This window comes from Chenopodium album, chromosome 19, assembly GCF_948465745.1.
Source record: "Chenopodium album chromosome 19, dcCheAlbu1.1, whole genome shotgun sequence".
NCBI classification, from domain to species: Eukaryota; Viridiplantae; Streptophyta; class Magnoliopsida; order Caryophyllales; family Amaranthaceae; genus Chenopodium; species Chenopodium album.
Genome location: NC_137852.1, coordinates 33,343,309 through 33,364,083, shown reverse-complemented (window position 1 = coordinate 33,364,083; position 20,775 = coordinate 33,343,309). Strand labels below are relative to the sequence as shown.

The 20,775-nt window shown below is 31.6% G+C and overlaps 1 protein-coding gene across 1 annotated transcript; it reads left to right on the top strand.

Annotated features, from left to right (window-relative positions):
- Positions 1–289: 289 nt before the first annotated feature.
- LOC145594256 (disease resistance protein RPS5-like) lies at positions 290–12,069 on the top strand. The gene is made up of 7 exons (XM_081650591.1): positions 290–851; positions 2,055–2,948; positions 7,743–8,980; positions 9,171–9,878; positions 10,477–11,037; positions 11,406–11,431; positions 11,904–12,069. The coding sequence occupies exons 1-7, from the start codon at positions 290–292 to the stop codon at positions 12,067–12,069; spliced, it is 4,155 nt and encodes a 1,384-aa protein (XP_081506717.1).
- Positions 12,070–20,775: the final 8,706 nt, after the last annotated feature.

Here is a 20,775-nt window from a genome sequence, read left to right as displayed (position 1 = left end):
TTAATTTGAGTATTATTTGTAATATAATTTGATATTTTATGATCCTGATACACATTTTGAAGGGTAAATTAGCATACCACTATTCATAAGAGTAATCTTGTACTTTTTATACGGTAGGGATATGATTTGATATTTTATGATCCTATATTTGCCTCTTGACTGATTAATTTTCCTTGTCATATATATATATATATATATATATATATATATATATATATATATATATATATATATATATATATATATATATATATATATATATATAAGTATGTATGTATCCAGTTTGAGCATGGCTAATGGAGTAAAGGATGTAGCCAAAGAGTTAGCCAAGTCTTTGATCATCGATACCCTAAAAGAATGGTTTTCTTACATAAGGAATTACCACGATAACATGAAAGAGCTTCAAAACAAGTACCATCACTTAGTCAATCTCAAAGACACCTTTACGAGCATAGTAGAGCAGCAAAAACAGAAAAATCTGCACAAGAGTACAAAGCTCACTGATAGTTGGCTTTCCAAGGTGCAGAACCTCGTCGAGACTTCGCAGCATCTAATTGACGAGAAGACTAGAAAAGGCAAGGATCAGTGCTGCTTTGGCCATGTTAATTGCAATTTGCAACGACGCTATGAGATGAGCAAAACAGCTGAACTTATAGTCAATGAAATCGAGTCCGTAATCAAAAATAAACCAGATGAGTCAATGATCACGGAACCTCGATTAGATTTGAAATCCACCCCTAACGAATTCATGACGAGCTTGAGTTCCAGAGTAGTGCTTATGGAGGAAATACTCAAAAAGTTACGTGATGATCAAGTTAATGTTGTTGGCGTATTTGGCATGGGAGCTATAGGTAAACATTTTCATACATTTTTCATTCATGCATATATTACAATTTATATACTACTCCTAATTTAATATTTACTTCGTTTCTCAATACTAATTATCTCCTAATAATGAGAACGATTTACAATTTATAACTTTATACATTATCAAAATATTTTGAATCATATTTATATTTTAATTCAAATAAAAAATTAATTTAATTATCTCATGATAAAAAAATTAAATTTATTTTCTGATTTTTTTATTTTCTATTAATAGTTAAAATTGAACTTCGTAAAATAATTTGAAAAGAAAATCTTAAAATTAGAATATTTACTAGCTTAAGGCCTGTGTCATGCACGATAAGTCTAATTTTTGTATGAATTTCTAACAGATAAAATTTGATAAAACATACCATCAAATATAGAAATTATAATGTCATGATCTAGATTAATAGGCAAGCAGAATATTAAACATAAATGGAAAATTGGGCTTCTAAACCCTAAAGTTTTTTCAGGCGGGGCTTGGTTTGATCAAGTCTAGTGGCCAACTGGTCATATTAGCAAATACTTATTTATGAATGAATTTATAATAAACATGAAAAATTTATAAAAAAATAGACTAAAATTAATTGATATTTACCTTTTCCTAGAATTAGACTTATGTTATAATTGTCAAACACAACATTTATTTCACAGTTATACTCTACTCTATAATCTAATTTTTTAATTTTTTCATTACTCGTAATAGTTAAAACTGAACTTCGTAAAATAATTTGAAAAAAAAAAATTGAATTTAGAATATTTATTTTTTCAAAATTTAAGCCGAGTTTCTAGAATAATGATTTTTCTTTTACAAGAAAATAGTAAAATTAAAATTTAACATTCAAAAATAATTTAAAAATCATTAAATTACAACCTGGTCACCCACCTTGTCAAGTTGCATGCACACTCCACTCCACATTAGTATGATATTGTAAATATATTATTCTCCTAATAAGATTAATATGGAAAATATATCACACATATATTTTCCGATATTCCATATCTCTAACAAGCCTCATACTATTATGAGTATGCACTCATTTATAACAAAGTCCTCTGTTACTTATTTCTTCCATGTGGGACTTGGGATGAACTACCCCAATAATAAAAGTCGTAAAAGTTGTATTAATCATTAATAAAAAAAATAGTAAATTTTAGCTTTGGAATGGTTTTTATTTATGTGGCAGGCAAGACAACGTTGGCAAAAGAAATAGCCAACAAAGGAGCAAAAGATATGTTTAAAAAAACTATGATGGTTGAGATTTCGGAATCCCCAAATGTGGAAAACATACAAGGTCAGATTGCAGAGCAACTTAAGCTAAACTTGGAGCATTTGCATAGTATAGAGCAGAGAGCAAATCGTTTGTACACCACTCTGACGGAAGATACTAAGATACTCGTTATATTGGATAACATTTGGGGGAAATTTGATTTGGGAAAAGTGGGGATACCTCAACCTAATGAAAACTGCAAACTATTGGTGACAAGTAGAAAGAAGGATGTGTGTGAAGTTGTAGGAGCATCAACGGTTAACATATTCGAGGTACACCCATTGGATGAAGATGAAGCGAGGCTACTTTTCAAAGCACGCGTTGGAGCTAAAGCCGATGATCAAGAAGAGGTGGTGAAGAAAATGTTGAGCAAGTGTGGAGGACCGCCTCTTTCTATTGTGGCGTTAGCTGACGTGCTTAAGAATCAAGAGTTGTCAGCTTGGGGACATTTTGCAACTGAACTGGAAAAACCTATGTCAATTAGTCAAGCCAAAATTAGTGGTGTACATCGTCAAACATACTCAATTTTGGAAACAAGTTACAAGTTGATGGAAAGTAAGGAGAAAAGGAGGTTCTTCTTGCTTGCTTGTTTGTTCCCCTTTGGTGCAAGTATACCTGTTGAAGACATGATGAGATACGGCATTGGATTGGGGTTGTTTCAGCATGTGAACAATCTAATTGAAGCCATGGAACTAGCCAAAACATGGGTTGATGAACTCATCTCATCAGCTTTGTTATTAGAAGATAAACAAGGTTATGCAAAAATACATGATTTAGTTCGGGAATCTACAATATCTCTGGCAGAAAAAGGTATGTCACCCCTTTTAGTATTGATTGTATTTCATAAAAATAGGTTGTGTAATGCACAACTATTGAATTATTAACACGACAATTTTTTTTTATGGAAAAAATTATACTCCCTCCATCCCCTACTGATAGTCGCTTTTTGTGAAATTTTGGTCTTAAAATGCTTACCTCATTAGCCTTTTCCAACTACCACTAATATAAAGAGTTTTTTTTTTACCAAAAGTAAATTTATCTTTTAAATATACTTTTACTATTTCTTATTTAAGTTTCTTAATTTTTCGTGAAATTTCACCAAAATGGACTATCATTAAGGAACGAAGGGATTAAATTTAATGAATCAATTCAATCACTAATTATTAAAATTTGAAATATATTAAAATAATAAAAATTTAAATACATGCAAAAGAAAATAATTTAAACATTGCATGTCATAATTTAGACACAAACATTCATTTAAAATAATTTAGGAAGTTTACTTTAGATTTTATATGAAGTGAATGTCATAATTTAGACACAAACATTCATTTATATGTAACAATGATGTTTTTAAAGCAATGCAAGTAATTTTTGGGGGATTTTGTAAAAAATAATACATACGTTATTGTCAAGTGTATCAATTAGTTAAGCCTTTAGGGCCCGTTCTTATTTACTAAACTAAGCTGAATTGAACTGAATATTTTTATGAGAGAAGGAAATTAGAAACTGAATTGAACCGAACTAAAAATAAGCTCAAGTGAACATACCCTTAATTTGTATTATGTTATAGTAGAAAGTTTTAGATTCATGTTGTCCGTTAAATATAATACTCTCCGTCCCCAAATGATAGTCCCTTACGGGCAAGAATCACGAAAATTAAGAAACTTAAATAAAAATAGTAAAATTACATTGAAAAGATAAATTTACATTGGATATGTAAAATAGTAGAGAAAGAAAGTAATAAAAGTACATTGAAAAATAAAATTTACATGTGAAAGTTAAATTTGCACAAATATTGTTGCAATTTGATAAAATAAATTGATATTAAAAGAGTAAATGAGACTATCAATCTGAGACTAAAAATAGGCCATAAGGGACTATCATTTGAGAATGGAAGGAGTATGGAATTAGTCAAATTGTACTCATCATGTAAGGGAAATTCCACTTACAAGTTTCAAAAGGATTTTTTGACTTATACCCTAATATTTTTAAGGCAATAAAAAGGGTAAAAGTTGTGATCTTTATTATAGATCAAGCTAAATATGCAATTTAAGAAGTTATTGAATGATGGGAGTGGGTATATATAAGATAAAGTAATAGAGGGCGTGTACAAAAATAGGTGCACCATTTGTGTTTTACACCCTATGTCCCTTAATATTTTCCCCATTTTCCTTTTTTTTTTTGTCTGTCTCTTTAACTTTGCCTCATTCCACTTTTTATTGTAGGGAGCATTCATTTCCTGTCACAAGCACTCCATTAACTAACCCCACCAACTTTCTCTCTCGTCCATATCTATCAAATAAGATTTGAAAAGTAACATTGCACACCCCTACTAGAGAAAATAAAGGGCGCAATGGAGTAATTAGGAAAACAAATACTACGTATCTCAGTATACACTACAAATACCAAATATAACCATGCCTTTAATTTTACCACTTGTTTATTTAGAGTATTCATAATAATGAACAATTAAAATTATTTATGTTACTATTTGAATAAAATAATGTTAAATAAATGAGGGAGTGATGAATAGTTACATGAACAATTGTAAATGGTTTGGTTTTCCAAACTGTTTGTGAAAATTGTTCATCTGACTTTTCCTGATTTCTTGTGGTCCAAAAGTGAATTTTTTATTTTTTTTATTTTTAAAAAAATGGTAAGGTGAAAGATAAATTATGGTGGGGTAGGTAAATAGTAACGTGATTAAATTTTTTTATTGGTTCATTGTTAAGAGGAGGATATTGGAAATTATTTGTTTGGTTTATGTATATGAGAGAGAAAATATTTTTTTTGTGAATAGTAAACATGAAATTTTTTTTTTTTGTTCATGAATAATGATGCTCTTAGTTTATTGTTTACAATCAAATCATTACTATGTTAAAAAAAATCCCCTAATAAGTCATTACTTATAGAGTCGCCTGTGTAAAATGTATGAATCATTAATCTATCACGTCCCGTTATTCATACCTATTAGTGTCCTGTTAAGTTGAGGGTCAAAGTTAACAAAACATCTAACGAGTCGCCTAATATACATGGAACGACTTGATAGGTTTACAAGTCGCATCATGGATTTTTAGAGTCGCATGTATATAAGGTATGACTCAAAAATCTATCAAGTCACCTTATACATATGAGGAAACTTATTACGTGAGTTTTCACTACTAGAAAACAAGCAAATTTCGACGGACTAGTTCCGATGGACTCGAAATTCCGTTGGAAATAGCGAAATTTTCAACAGTGTTATGTTTCGTCGGATATTTTCGACGAATTCAACAATTCCGTCAGAATATATGTTCTTTCTGACATAATTTTCTGTCGTAATTTACAATTTTCGACGGATTTATGGTCCGTCGGAATTTTTTGACGAAATTTTAAGTAAAAAAAAATTAATATCATTTTTTACAAACCCTAAAATGCAGCCCCTTCCCCCTTTCTTTCTTGTTTTAGCCTCTTTTTCTCTCTCCTCTTATCTGATTATGCTCTTTCTCCTTCTCTCTCCCCTCTTCTCCTTCCAATTCGTTCTCCCTCTTCTCCTTTGTTCTCCCCTCTTCTCTTCTCCTTCTATTTACTTTCCTCTTCTCTTCACCACCCTTTCTCTCTCCTCGCCACCAGGTCGCTTCACTATTAACGAACGCCAAATTTGAGGTTTACATTTTGAACACCATCAATTTAAGGTTTTTTATGTCAAATTCGAATTTGACCATGAAAACTCTAGATGGTCGAATTTGACTTTTAAAACGGAAAATCGACGGTTTTTTGATGGAATGTGAGATGTACTTTTTTTTTCCTATCATTTAATTTTGTTTGGGTTTTTTCTTCTTCTTTACTTTTATGGTGGTGTGATTAACTTGCGATGGTTGGAAGGGATGAAGGGTTGTGAAATAAGGTGGGCTTTAAGTTGTGGTGGGTGTGGATTTGGGTTAGGGATTTCGGTGGTGGTAGGTTGTTGGTCTTTGTGGGTTAGGGGCTTAGTGGGAACTAGGTTAGGGGTTTCGGTTAGTGGGTTTCTAGGTTAGGGGTTTCGGTTAGTGGGTTAAGGATTTCGAGTAATGGGTTAAGGGTTTTGGTTAGTGGGTTGTGGGTTCTAGTGGTGGATCTTGGTCGTTGTGGGTTGTAGGGGTTTCCGCGGTGGTGGGTTGTAGTGGTTGTGGGTTTAAATGGATCTGGGCGTTGTGGGTTTCAATTGTGGATTTGAGTTTTAGTGGGGGATCGGTGGTGGATCTGGGTTGGTGGGGGGATCAGTGGTGGTAGGTTGTGGGTTCAGAGGAGAGGAGGTACGGGTTAGGGGTCGGGCTGGCCTTTTTTTTAAATGACTTCCGTTGGAAATTTCAGCAGGGAGAAATCTTTTCCGAAAACTTAAATCCCGTCGGAAAATGGCTTCTGACGGTATTTCTGTCAGAATTTGTTGTTTTTAATTTCCGTTAAAAGGTTTCGTTCCGACAAAAACTAGGTCTTTCTGACGGAAAAATTCCGTTGCAATTAAGCTATTTTCTAGTAGTTTTTTTACTTTGACACTCACCTAATGAGTCGCCTAAGGTGACATGATAGGTACCTGAGTCCTATCTTTAATATAGTTTACTTTAAAAGTCAAAATTGTTAGGAAGTTAAATTAGCGTATAAGTTGGACTTTTGGAGTCGTTTGTGTAAGAGGTGAAACTCACCTAATGAGTCGCCTAAGGTGACATGATAGGTACCTGAGTCCTATCTTTAATATAGTTTACTTTAAAAGTCAAAATTGTTAGGAAGTTAAATTAGCGTATAAGTTGGACTTTTGGAGTCGTTTGTGTAAGAGGTGAAACTCATAAGCCTATTAAGTTGTCTCATACATATTAGGCGACTGTTAGGTGCTCTATTGTCTTTTACTCTAAATTTAACATGCTTGACTACCACGTAATATGTCACCTAATACGTATGACGACACTCAAAAGGTTTAGAGTTATTAAATATTTATTTCAAATAATTACAATCTCATATGTAAAAAGTAACTTTGGTTAATTAAATAGCATGATTTAGTGTTTCAAGCAAAAGAACCAAATATATATCAAACATGGTAGGCAATATAAAATTGATACTATATGACTTATATGCAATTAGTGGAAAAATATTGTGGAAATTTTAGATTAACTTATTATGGAGTTGTCTTTTAGTACAACGTACACACAACTTAATAGATTAACATATATATGAAGTCGCCTCACAACTAGCTAATAAGCGACTTTTTTTATAGAGAAGTCAAAGGACATTAAATTTGATTAGTTAACAGGCTACTATTTAAAAAAGCTATACATTTAGTTGCTGACTCGTTAGATCATATATCCACTGACACTCAAAAGAGGGGGTTTTTTTTTTTCTTCTTTTAGTAGTAGTGCATATATAGACAATTTTGTATTCATTTTATTCAATTTTCTTTTTTCTTTTTTTCTACATACGATTCAAAATTTGTACGTAATCCCCTATTATACAACATTAAAAGAACTGAGGATATATTTATCTATATCTCAACAACTGAACAACTGAAAAACAACTGAACAAGCAAGTTGCACAGACAACATAAAAAGTATTGAGCATATGAAAATTAAAATGGAACAATTATGCATGCAGGTGGCAAAATGGTGATGGTAGAAGCTTTACCTCGATGGTTGTTATCCGAGACTTGCCAAAAGTACTATGCAATTTCTCTCATGTCAGGAGCTGATCATTCTCGATTGAACGGACTGAATTCCCGCAAGCTTCAAATTCTAATATTAGATGGAACCCTACCTCAAGATCAATTTTCAGATGGTTTTTTTGAAAGGATGAAAAATCTTAAGGTTTTAGTGTTGAAAAGAATGAAATTTAGACTAGGCTTGCCGAATTCCATAAGAAAATTGAAGAGGAGTCTTATAACATTGCTCTTGGAGAGATGTAACTTGGGAGATATAACAGTAATTGGTGAGTTGACCAACCTTGTTGTTCTTAGTTTAAGTGGATCATCACTGGAGGAATTTCCAGAGGAAATAGGGAACCTTTGCAATCTTCGTTTGTTGGATTTGACAGAGTGCAGTATTGAGAGAAATGGAATAGCAGCTAATGTCCTTTCTAAGCTCTCTCAGTTGGTAGGACTTTACGCTATTAATTATGGCATGCCATGGAGATATAATAATGATGATTCTAAAAAGGGTGAATATTCATATTATGCCCGTATTGCTGAGTTAAATAATTTGAGTTTCCTCAAACTATTTGAGCTAGGAGTGGCATACAATGATTGGCCAATTGATGATGATCAACTCCAATTTCTCAATAATCTTGATCATTTTCTTATATCTTTTGGAAATAGTTGGAAATTTCCATCAAGAGGATACTTTCGTGGTTTAAGCTTCAATGACAATGATTCTTGGTCATCAATTGTAAAAAATAATGGTGTTAGGGTATTACTCGAGAAGACTCAATTTGTATGGATATCTCGTATGGGGAAGCTCCAACATATTAATGATGACATCCAACAACAAGAAGAAGACGAAACCAAACTACAGTTGAGTAATATTCACTTTCCACATTTGCAACAACTGGTTGTTACGAAATGCCCAAAGATGCAGTCTCTCTCATCTACACCTTTCAAGGCAACCAACTTGACTTATTTACGTGTGGGATTTTGCATAAGTATGAAATACATATTTATGGAGCATGATGATGCTGATCATCAACTGAATAATGCACAAGGAGATCCACATATTACTATTACATTTCCTTGTTTGAAGCGAATCACCCTTACTACTCTTCCAGAATTGGAAAGTGTAACAGGTTTAATCAAACATTCCACCACTACTAATGATGATCATCATATTCTTTTCAATCATAAGGTACCAAATTAACTATGAATTTTAATATATCTTTATCGTATACTTTGTCTATTTAACCCATCAAAAAAAGTTGTTTTGATTTGTGTTATAACATATATATTCATACTTTTATTACTCTTGAGGTGATTCTCCCCTATACATGTCTTCCAAAAATGTGGAGCTAAGTACTTGTTATATCAACAACTTGCAGGCGATATTCCCATTGCTGGAAGACTTGAGATTGTCGTATTGTCATAAAATAGTACAATTGTGGGAAGTGAATTGTAAGGAGATGACTTACTATTCCAGCTTTAACAATTTGCATTACTTACAAATTCATGGATGTAAGAAACTTGAAAGTTTGGGATCCCTGTCGATAGCAACTGCCCTTAAACAACTAAAAACATTATCCATACGGGAGTGTCCAATACTAAAAGAAGTCATAAGTTCTGAGGAAGAGGAGGAAATAAAGGCTCCAATAGCTGGTGATAAAATCCTTCCGTCCCTTGAAACTGTTGGCTTACTTGGATGCCCTAAATTGAAGATGTTCGTATCAATACCAAGAGAATATCTCAAGGATCAACTTCTTAAGTTGTCATCTTTACAACACCTGGAAATTGACGAATGTCCAGAGATGCAGTCTCTCTCATCTATACCTTTCAAGGCACCCAACTTGACTTCTTTAAAGATAAATAAATGCTCAAGTATGAAATATATATTTATAGAGCATGATGTTGATCATCAACTGAATAATGCGCATGGAGATCCATATATTATTCTTACATTTCCTTGTTTGAAACGGATGGAGCTTGCTAGTCTTAAGGAACTGGAAAGTGTAACTGGCTTAATCAAACGGGGTCCTATCACCAATAATGATGATCACCAACCTGGACATCATATTCTTTTCGGTAATCACAAGGTACCAAATATATATGCATTTTATTACTTCCTCTATTTCTTTTTATTTGACACGTTTCTTTAGTCACGTTTGTAATATCCAAATTCAACTGTTTATATATTTAATTAACGATAAATAAAAAATTATAAAAAGTTGATATTTTGAAATTACACAATATGATAAATCTAACAAGACCACGCATGGCTATATCTTTCATTATGTATAAATAGTGCTAAAGTCAAAATGTGTAAATAGTGCTAAAATCAAAATGTGTAAATAGTGCTAAAGTCAAAATGTGTCAACTTATAAAAAACGGAGGTAGTATGTCTTTATGTATACTTTGTTTTAATGTCTATTTTAAACGTAAAATACAGGTTTTAATTTGTGGTATAACATATGATAATCCTTTTACTAAATCAACCATTTTAATTCTCCGCCATATATATATATATACATATATATATATATATATATATATGTATATATATATATATATATATATATATATACATATATATATATATATATATATATATACATATATATATATATATATATCTTCGAAAAATTTCAATTCTTGTAATTAATGTGGAGTACATGTCATTTCAACTACTTGCAGACAATATTCCCATCGCTGGAACACTTCACATTGATTATGTGTGATAAAATTGTGCAATTATGGGAAGTGAATTGTAAGGAGATGAGTTACTATTCCAGCTTTAACAATTTGCACCGCTTATATATTGGTGGATGTGAGAAACTTGAAACTTTGGGATACCTCTCCATAGCAACTGCACTTGTACAACTGAAAACATTGACCATAAAGTGGTGTCCACTTCTAAAGGAAGTCATAAGTTCCAATGAGGAGGAGGAAATAAATGCTCCTAAGCCTCCTATATCTGCTGATAAAATCCTTCCGTCCCTTGAAAGTGTTGAGCTAATACACTGCCCCGAATTGAAGATGTTTATATCAATAGGAAAGCTTAAGGATATACTTCAGTTGCCATCTTTGCATAAACTTAAAATTGAAGATTGTCCGAAAATGGATTATTTCTCATCAGTTGGACCTTCTTTCAAGACTCCCAAATTAATTAAAGTAATACTTGATTCGACTGAGTATTCCAAGGATAAGATTAATGACAACATTAATTCCTTTCTTCAAAGTCACAACAAGCCCAAGGTAATTTACTCTTGATGAATGTTTATCATTTTTTATCTGTGTAAATTTCTATGCTTAACTTTTTACTTCCTATTAATAAAATAACAAAATTTCTAAAATACCATCTAAATAATCTTTGTAAATCATAAAAATATATACTCGGGTATATTAAGCTGATAATTGAGGCCCAAGAATATGTTTTATACTCTAATTAGTTTTAGTTTGACCTTTATATCATGTTTGTCCTGATACCATGTTAAAGGACCAACTCAACCAAAAATTTAAGCTGGTTGTTGAGGCTAAGGAATATGTTTTATATTCTATCACATAATCATGCAAATTGTAAATTAGTGATATTAGTACTATGTTGAAAATTTTGCCAAATGCAGCACAAAATGCATGATGGAATTCTTCGGCAATTTTAGTTGATAAATTAAAAATGGGTGTCATTTAGTTATTAATATAATTTGTATTTTTGTAAAAGTGTGCAAAAAAGAAAAGCATTGACTTATAACATCTTGCATACATCATTTCACTATCTATATTATCTTTATACATTTTCATCTATTATTTTTTTTATTACATCCAATCCGATATAATCTAAATTTCATCAGTTTACTATTTTGTTCGTTTTGAATAAGAAATGACCATAGATTTGATTTCATTTCACTCCAACTTCTACTACTTATACGATATACATATATTGTGTACGAATTTACCATAGTAATGAAGTGTAGAACAATACCCTTAAAGTAAGAGACGTATAAATAACAATCATCCTTATAATTGTGTATATTTATTGTTCGTGCGATGAGCAATACTCTAATAATAAAATATTTGTTTTGAAATATACATTTTGGATTTTAAGTGTTACATTGCTCATGCAGTGAAGAGATTGTCGAAGAAACGAGTAGACGAGTAGGAGTTATCAAGCATAAAGTGCCTAAATGTGAACCTAGAGATTACTCTCCGGTACAAGTTTCAAATGCCATTGATCGTAGAAAGCTTTCACTTGATATGGTTGCCAAAGAACCTAATTCCTCCTTTGTATAATTAATATACAATAATTTGTTCTAGGTTTCTAGCTAGGGACTTGAAATGTTAGTTGCAGGCATGTATTATTTGATTATTTGTTTTGTTTTATACTTGGTATATATTATGTAAATATTAAATTTGTATGTAATAAGAAAACGAATTGTTTCTTGGACATATTGAGAATGAGGTTAGACAATTATCAGTGTGATCATAAGATCCTATGTCAATTATAAATCTATTTGGCCATCAACGTTTTGTTACATGAATCTATAATCGTACTTTATCTTGAAATGTATGCACACTTAGCTTGGAACCAATTTTACTTTACGTATGTCTTTAACTCTTTGTTCATAACATCAATGCCTCTGATCTAGCTAGGATTGGACTCTATTATTTTTTATGTTTTTTAAAACCACCTAATGCATTTTCTATCGAACCACCAAATACAGAACTCAATCACTTCACTTATAATTAAAACCACCAAATGCATTTTTATCGAACTCAATTAATCAATTCAAAGAACTAGATTCTCATTTCCAATTAATGTATTTAAAAAAAAAATTAAAGAACCCTTACATAAACGGGTCAGTGAGTTCGGTTATATGGTCCAAGTCACAAAACTTTGTTTGCTGGATCATAAATTGACAGATCCGAGTACATCACAAGCCCAATATACTTTACTGAATTCTTAATCAGGTTAAGTCATGCGACGACATTTAGTATATGCGGCGACGCTGAGAATCGACGAAGAAAAGATGCCGGCAACTGAAATAATAGTGGTTTTCATGGGTGATGAATTGCTTGTCTTGCATGTTTCCTTATATTTTTAGGTGACTGACATATGCATGGTCTAATTTTCTTGTTATGAAATCAATACCACATCCAATTTGCAGGAACTCATGCAATTTCTTAACATAAAATTAATTCTATATTCCAATTTCAAAGAGAAGATTGCAATTTCTTAATTTAAATCAGTTCTATATTCCAATTTCAAAGAGATGATTGCGATTTCTTTGCATAATATATTCCAATTTCAAAGCAAATATTGCAATTCCCTGACATAAAATCAATTCTATATTCTAATGTCAAGGAGATGATTGTAATTTCTTGACATAAAATCAATACAATATTCCTAATTTTGTTGGACATAGGGCCTGTTCACATGTACAAACTGAACTGAACTGATTGGAGCTGAACTGAACTGAACTAAATTGAACTGATTGGAGCTGAAATGAACTAAACTGAACTGAATTGAGTTGAAATGAATATTTTATGTGAGAGGGAAATTAAGAGCTGAATTGAATTGAACTGATTAGAGCCGAACTGAACTGAAATGTACTGATTGGAGCTGAACTGAACTGATTAGAGCTGAACTGAACTTAAATGTACTGATTGGAGCTGAACTGAACTGAAATTAAGTTAATGTGAACAGGCTCATAGTTGCAATTTCTTATGGTTGAGAAAAGGTATATACAAAATTTTTGGAGCGCAAAAGTGATAAAGCATAATAATTTAATTGCGAACAAAGAAAATATTTTAATCCTAGTGAGGACTAAGGATCACAATTTACACTCTATATCTTGTCTATACATTGATTGATGGTGCCATTATATTATTACTAAGTACAAGTATTAATTAATTTATATCACAAAAAAAAAAAAAAAAAAAAAAACCTAAAGGTTTTGGAGATTTAAAGCAACCAGCTTGTCAACCCAACCCAAAAGGTTCGCCAATTAATTATATCTCCAGTACTTTTTTTTTTTTTGACAAAGGATACAAACCGATTACATATTATTACTAAAGCTAATAAATTTAACCGCCGCTTCTCCTACTATAAGATGAGCTTTTTGAACGCACTGACGATCAGCCTTGTGTATACTACAAAACTGGAAAGTTGAGCCAAGACGTTGAATCTTGCGGATGAGCCAAATATAAGCTATATTACCATGGCCATCCCCATGTAGGAGGGGAACCAGATTACATGAGTCCGTAAACACTGCGATGGAATGAAACCCACTATCAAAAGTCCATTGTAACCCATACAAGCATGACAATGCCTCCGCATGTACAGCCGAAGAACAAACCCAAAGTTACTTCCACCAATGATTCGATCATCCAACGGGTCATCATTATCCAAGCACCATCCCATACCGGCATGTTGAGAGTCTTTGAACCAAGACCCATCTATTGCATGGAAAGAAGAGCACTCCCCTAAGAATTCATTTCTAGCTGAGCAACGTAATTAAAAACCTGGCGGATGAGGGGAGCGACCATCACCCCCCACATAATTAGAAGCAACAAAAATGGAATGTGATTCCATTACCTCTGCGAACTGTGAATCAAACGGGCGAGATGCGGACGAATCCTTAAAGATTCTGGAATTCCGACATAGCCACAAACTCCAAAGCGTACTGACAAAGTTATCTAACTGATTACTAGAAGGACCATCTAGACTAATAAAAAGTCAAATATAATCTTGGATCCAATCTGATAAAGAAAGGTCTCCATTAAATTTTGTGTGGATACCAAGGAATCCACCCCTCCAAACTAATCGTGCAGTAGTGCACATTCTGAAAAGATGTTGCAAGTCTTCCGGTTTGGAATGACAGAGGTCATAGAAAACAACTTGAATCGGAACACCTCTATGCTGGAGCTGTACCTTAACTGCAAGAGTCTGATGTAGCAGTTTCCATAAAAAAAAGCTTCCATTTAGGTTGTAACCGAGAGACCACAATACTTTCCAGAAGGAATAAGTACTAGATGGTGTGGAAACAGGAGAAAGTTGCAGTTGAAGCATTGCATAACCTGTTTTCACCGAGTAGCTTCCAGATGGGGTGGTCGCCCAGAACCGGAAGTCTTCCTTAGTCGTATCAGGTTCCTCCATTGCGAGGATTGTAGAGGCGGCCGTAGGAACAAAACAGTCAACTATTTCCAGTACTTGTATGTACGTATAATTTAATTTGTAGTTTTATCTATTATATTTCCCCTTAAAGCTTATAATATAAGAATCAAACGAAATTCTTTACATTACAATAGAAGTGAAAATTCGTTAATTTAATTGTTTTTTCAAATACATTAGATTCATATGTAATGTTTTATGTAGTGTATCATATATACGTACGTACATTTAAGTACATATATAACACGAGTAAAGATAAATAAGCTTAAGATAACTTATATCTTCATCCATTCATTATTTAATTATTCCTTTGTGGTTATTAATAAATTGATAATTAGATTATTTGGTAGTAGTTTTCAACTTTTCAACATACTATTTATTCTAGCACAGAGTATAAAAATGTGATGTGATATACTTTTGTATTTATTTATGTGCATCTCGTGATAGTTAATCGTTAAATATCCACCTACATAATAATCTTTATCGGAATCGTTTGTATTATTAAATCTTAGATTATGAAATTGTTGAGAGCTTAATCTAGCTACATCAATTTGGAAAATTGGGAATTAAATTCAAGTCTATGATTTAGTTCTATAATTGTTGATTAACAAAACTTATATAACGGACTTTAAATCAGATCTTGCATTTTCTTTAATTATAAGCACATTAGACATATGTCATAACATAATTTATAATTATAAAAATAATTATTGTAAGAATTCCTCTACATCTTTTTTATAATACCTGCATAATATAAATTTATTTTTTATAATCATATGTTTATTTAATTTTTTTATATAAAAATAATGTACATTATGACAATCCTTTGCATAAAATCCGTATGTTGTACTTTCATTATGCTTTCTTTTTACATGCCTTTGTTCTTTTTCCTATATTTTCACAGCATACAAAGTATACATTCATTATCTTTAAATTGTACAAAGTACTACAAATTAAAGTACAATAATGTTAATAATTTCAGTCAAAAAAATGTTTGTTATTCATGTTATAAGTTTATATTCATAATAACAAACTTGTATCATGTAGTAAATTAGGTGTCCTCTATGTGTATTCTACAAATAATGCACTTGCTAATTCTTAATATGGTAGATGATTTATTGTAACAGGGAAAAAAATGTCGTCAGATATTGCTGGTAAATGTGCAACGAATCTAAGTGATCCATTGTTAGATAAAATAAAAGAGGTTATTTACAATTACATAAAACACTATGAAGAGAATGTGAATAAACTTCTAGAAGAAGTAGATAAACTAACTAGTCACTGGAATGACACCAATGAGAAAGTGAAGTAGGGGAAACTCGAGGGAGAAGTATTGAGCGAAGTAGCTTATAATTGGCTTCAGAAGATGGACAAATTGGTGAACAAAGACAAGAAGCTAAAGAAACTTATGAATGAAGGAGATAAGAAACAAAAAGATCAATGCTGCTTTGGAACTTACCATATATGGCGAATCTAGAAAGCAGGTTGTGGATGATGTGTTGCGGAAGTTATAAGATGATCAAGTTGAACTTGTTGGTATATATGGCGAGGAGGCTGTGGGTAAGTTCAATTTCCTTGTATGTAATTTATTAATTTATCTTAAAAGAAAGCATTACTATACAAGATATGAATTATGGATACTTTTCAGGAAAATTTGCAAATTTCAGCTATTTAAATTCGTATTTTTGCAAATTGCAGCCCAAAAGTTCGTATAAATTGTAAATTGCTGCCTAATTCACTTTTTCACCGATTTAAATGTCAAAAAAAAATCTTCACTCAAGGTTTTTGGGCCATTGTAGCTCCTAAGGGTTTTAAGGGTCTGATTTAAACTCAAAATTAGCAAAAAAAAAAAATAACGTAAGTGCCTCGTTTTGCGTAACAAAAAATGTATCAATTTTTGGGAAATTGTAAAAATAAGATGATTAGCTTAGCTTGCTTAGGTTGCTTCTTTATAAAGATGGAATTTTGAAAATGTTATATTTACATGTTCCAATTTTTTTGCTAAGAGTCAATACCATACTCCCAATTGGTAATCTTTTATTGCAATTTCTTAACATAAAATCAATTCTATATTCCAATTTCATAGAGATGCTTGCAATTTCTTGGCATAAAATCAATTCTATATTCCATTTTCAAAAAGATGATTGCAATTTCTTGACATAAAATCAATTCAACATTCTAACCTCAGGGATTGGAGATGATTGCAATTTCTTGACATATAATCAATACCATATTCCATACCAAAAACCCAATGGAACTATCGCCATATTCCAATTTCAATTCTTGACATTATAACAATATTACTCCGTACGTATCATTATTAGTATTATCTTAAGGTGAAAAAAAGGTATGTAATTGCAATTGCACGGCAAAAGTGACAAAGCATAGTAATAATTTTGTGAAGGAGGATAAAGCATAGTAATTTAATTGTGAATGAAGCAAATATTACATTCCAAATGTGAGGACTCAGGATCGCCCTCTAGATTTTGTCTATAAATTAGTTGATGCTGCCGTTATATATTGTTACAATGTACAAATATTTCACATTACAAACAAAAGAACAACTATAGATTTATTAACAACTTATCAACCCGCTTGTCCACCAAACCTAACGCAACCCAAGAGGCATGCATATTAGCCCGTAATTTTATTTATAGTACTTAACTAGGTTAGAACCCGTGCCATGCACGGTTTATATAAAACCTATTTTTTTTATTTTGTACATTAATAATAGTAAATCGTTATTATACATGAATATAAATAAGAATTACGCATATTTTGAAATTATAAATCATTGACTTTCATCAAGATTCAAAACTTTGATATAGTATTTATTCAATGTCGTCTAATTCATTGTTCAATGTATGAGATCATTTATTAGTGTGTTATTAAAATTTGTTTCAATTTCCAACGATAAATGATAGGTTTTAGTTGTAAGATAGAAGCTTCTAACATTTAAATTTCAAAAATGTTAAATATGATAACTCTACAAAAAAAAAAAAAAAAAAAAAAAAAAAAAAAAAAGAAGAGAGATGACATCATCATTGCATTTAGGCGGGAAATTTTTTATCAAGAAAATGACATGTGGGTAGTGAAGATGTCATCATCTTCTGTTTTAGTAATAATAAATAGATAAATAGATTTGGGTGATATGATCTTATGTCTTTTATGGTTTTAGCTCTTTTATGAGCTTATTATACAATTCAAACAAATTACATTGCTTTTCATTAGAAGGAAAATAAATGTTCATTTAATTAATATAGAGCATACCGTCATTAAGCTAAAAACTTAATTATGGATGTTATCATGTGATGCTGCTTTTAACATGTATAGCACAAGCATAAACAAAACATAATAGTCTGATAGTCCAGTAGTCTTAATATATATATATGAGCTTATTAAATACAATCTTCATTTTTAAGAAACATATTGTATTACTAGTAATTGATCGTGTTATTGGAGATAATCGAAATTGGACCTTTTTTGTTTCTTTTTTTTTATGCAAATTATTTTAAACTTTGTTACTCCATATTTAAGTTGTCTCTTGTTATCGTTTCAATTTTCGTTCGACATTTATTAAGGCACATAATTTAGGCGATAAATTGTTACCTAGTTATTAATTGTGGTTTTATTGAAAAAGTAAATGTAAAAAAAAAATTTGTGATGCACAAATTAGATGGTGCAATCTAGTGAACTAGAGGTGCAAGTTATTTTTTATTTAGTTTTTTAATTGAGTTGTGTGATTTATGGGTTTGATTTGAACTTTTTTTTAATTAGGGCAGCTAACGCGCGCGTTATGCGCGCGTCATTGCTAGCTCTTGAAGGTTTTTTGGTTTGACTTTTAAATCACAAATTTCGTTAAATTAACAATAAGAGGAAATATTCCTCAAAAAAATAAAAAAAGGAAAAAAAAAGAGAAAATATATAAACAACTTTAGGTGGTATAAATGTTCAAGACAACTAACATTTATGAAAGCATAAAAGTAAATAAATATTTTAGAGGGTATACTTGTCAAAATACTATTCATTAAAAATAGCATGTACATATTAATGAGGTATGTATGTAAATACACATTTTGAAGGGTATAATTGGCATAACACTATTCATAAGAGTAGTTTTCTACTTTTTATAAGGTAGGGTAAATAAAAAATTATTCAATTTTGGTTATGTTCTTTGAATTACATTTATTTTTTTTAGTTGTACCGTTATATGGGTTTAATTTGAGCATTGTTTGTAATATAATTCGATAATTTATGATCCTGTGATTGTCTCCTGACTAATAAATTTCCTTGTCAAATATATGTATCCAGCTTGAGAATGGAAGTGCAATTGTGGATCCAGCTAGGGATGGCAACGGGTCGGATCTGGACCGGGTCCGGATGGACCCGGATCTAGATCCGTTTTTGTATCTAAGATCCAGATCCGACCCAGATTCGTCGGGTTTGAAAAATGAAGACCCGGATCCAGATCCGACGGGTCTACGGATCCGGGTCCAAAACAGGTCCAATATATTTTGCCTAATTTTTTGCAATAAATGTAATGTTTGGGTCAAAAAATTTATTTTAAACTTCCGTTGGGGGTTATTAATTTCAACCTTAATTATTGTTATACACCTAATGTAAAAACACAAAGTAACTAACTAATACTCTTATATTTTGTAATAAAAATTATAAACAACGGAAAAAAGTACGATGCTACATATACGATGATATATTCAATATGAGCATCCGAAATTCATCTCTTGAAAGGGCTAATCTTTATCACTACTAACAGCATCAACATTTTAAATAAAGAAACAAACAAATTTTTTTTTAATATGTAAAATAAAAAACGGGTAAACGGATCTGCATCCGGGTCTGGAGCTAGACCCGGATCCAGATCCGTTTTTTTGTCAGCAGGACCCGGATCCGACCCGGATCCGTCGGGTCCAAAATTTGAAGACCCATATCCGTGAAAAACGGATCTGGATCCACGGATCCGGGTCGGGTCCAGATCCATTGCCATCCTAGATCCAGCCAAAGAGTTAGCAAGTCTTTGATCATCGATACCCAAAAAGAATGGTGTTCTTATATAAAGAATTACCACGATTTCATGAAAGAGCTTCAAAACAAGTACAATGACTTGGTCAATCACAAAGACACCTTTACTAACAAAGTAGAGCAGTGACAATTGGAAAATCAACACAAGAGTGCAAAGCTCACTGATAGTTGGCTTGCCAAGATGCAGAACCTCGTCGACACTTCGCAGCATCTAATTGACGAGAAGACTAGAAAAGGCAAGGATCAATGCTGCTTTGGCCGTGTTAACTGCAATTTGCAACGACGCTATGAGATGAGCAAAACAGCTCAACTTAAGGTCAATGAAATCGAGTCCGTAATCAAAGATAAACCAGATGATTCAATGATCACGGAACCACGATTAGATTTGAAATCCACCCCTAACGAATTCATGACGAGCTTGAGTTCCAGAGTAGTACAGTCGTGCTTATGGAGGAAATACTTAAAAAGTTACATGATTGTAAAGTTAATGTCATTGGCGTATTTGGAATGGGAACTATAGGTAAACATTTTCATACATTTTCATACAATTTATATACTACTAACTTACTAATCCACTACTCATCATTTAATTTTTCCTTTGTTTATCAATACTATAATATTCTAATAAGTAATAATGAGAACGGTTTACAATTTAGAACTTTATAAATTTTCACAATATTTTGAATCATAATTAAATGTTAATAAAAAAAAAATCAATTTAATTATCTCGTGATAAAAAAATTTAATTTATTTTCTGATTTTTTTATTTTTTATTAATAGTTAAA

What these genes read in the sequence shown, in the direction of transcription:
- LOC145594256 (XM_081650591.1), top strand. Translation starts at nt 290, where the DNA reads ATGGCTAATGGAGTAAAGGATGTAGCCAAAGAGTTAGCCAAGTCTTTG. An exon ending in ATTTGGCATGGGAGCTATAG is followed by an intron (nt 852 to 2,054) that starts GTAAACATTTTC and finishes TTTATGTGGCAG; the next exon opens with GCAAGACAACGTTGGCAAAA. An exon ending in ATATTCTTTTCAATCATAAG is followed by an intron (nt 8,981 to 9,170) that starts GTACCAAATTAA and finishes AACAACTTGCAG; the next exon opens with GCGATATTCCCATTGCTGGA.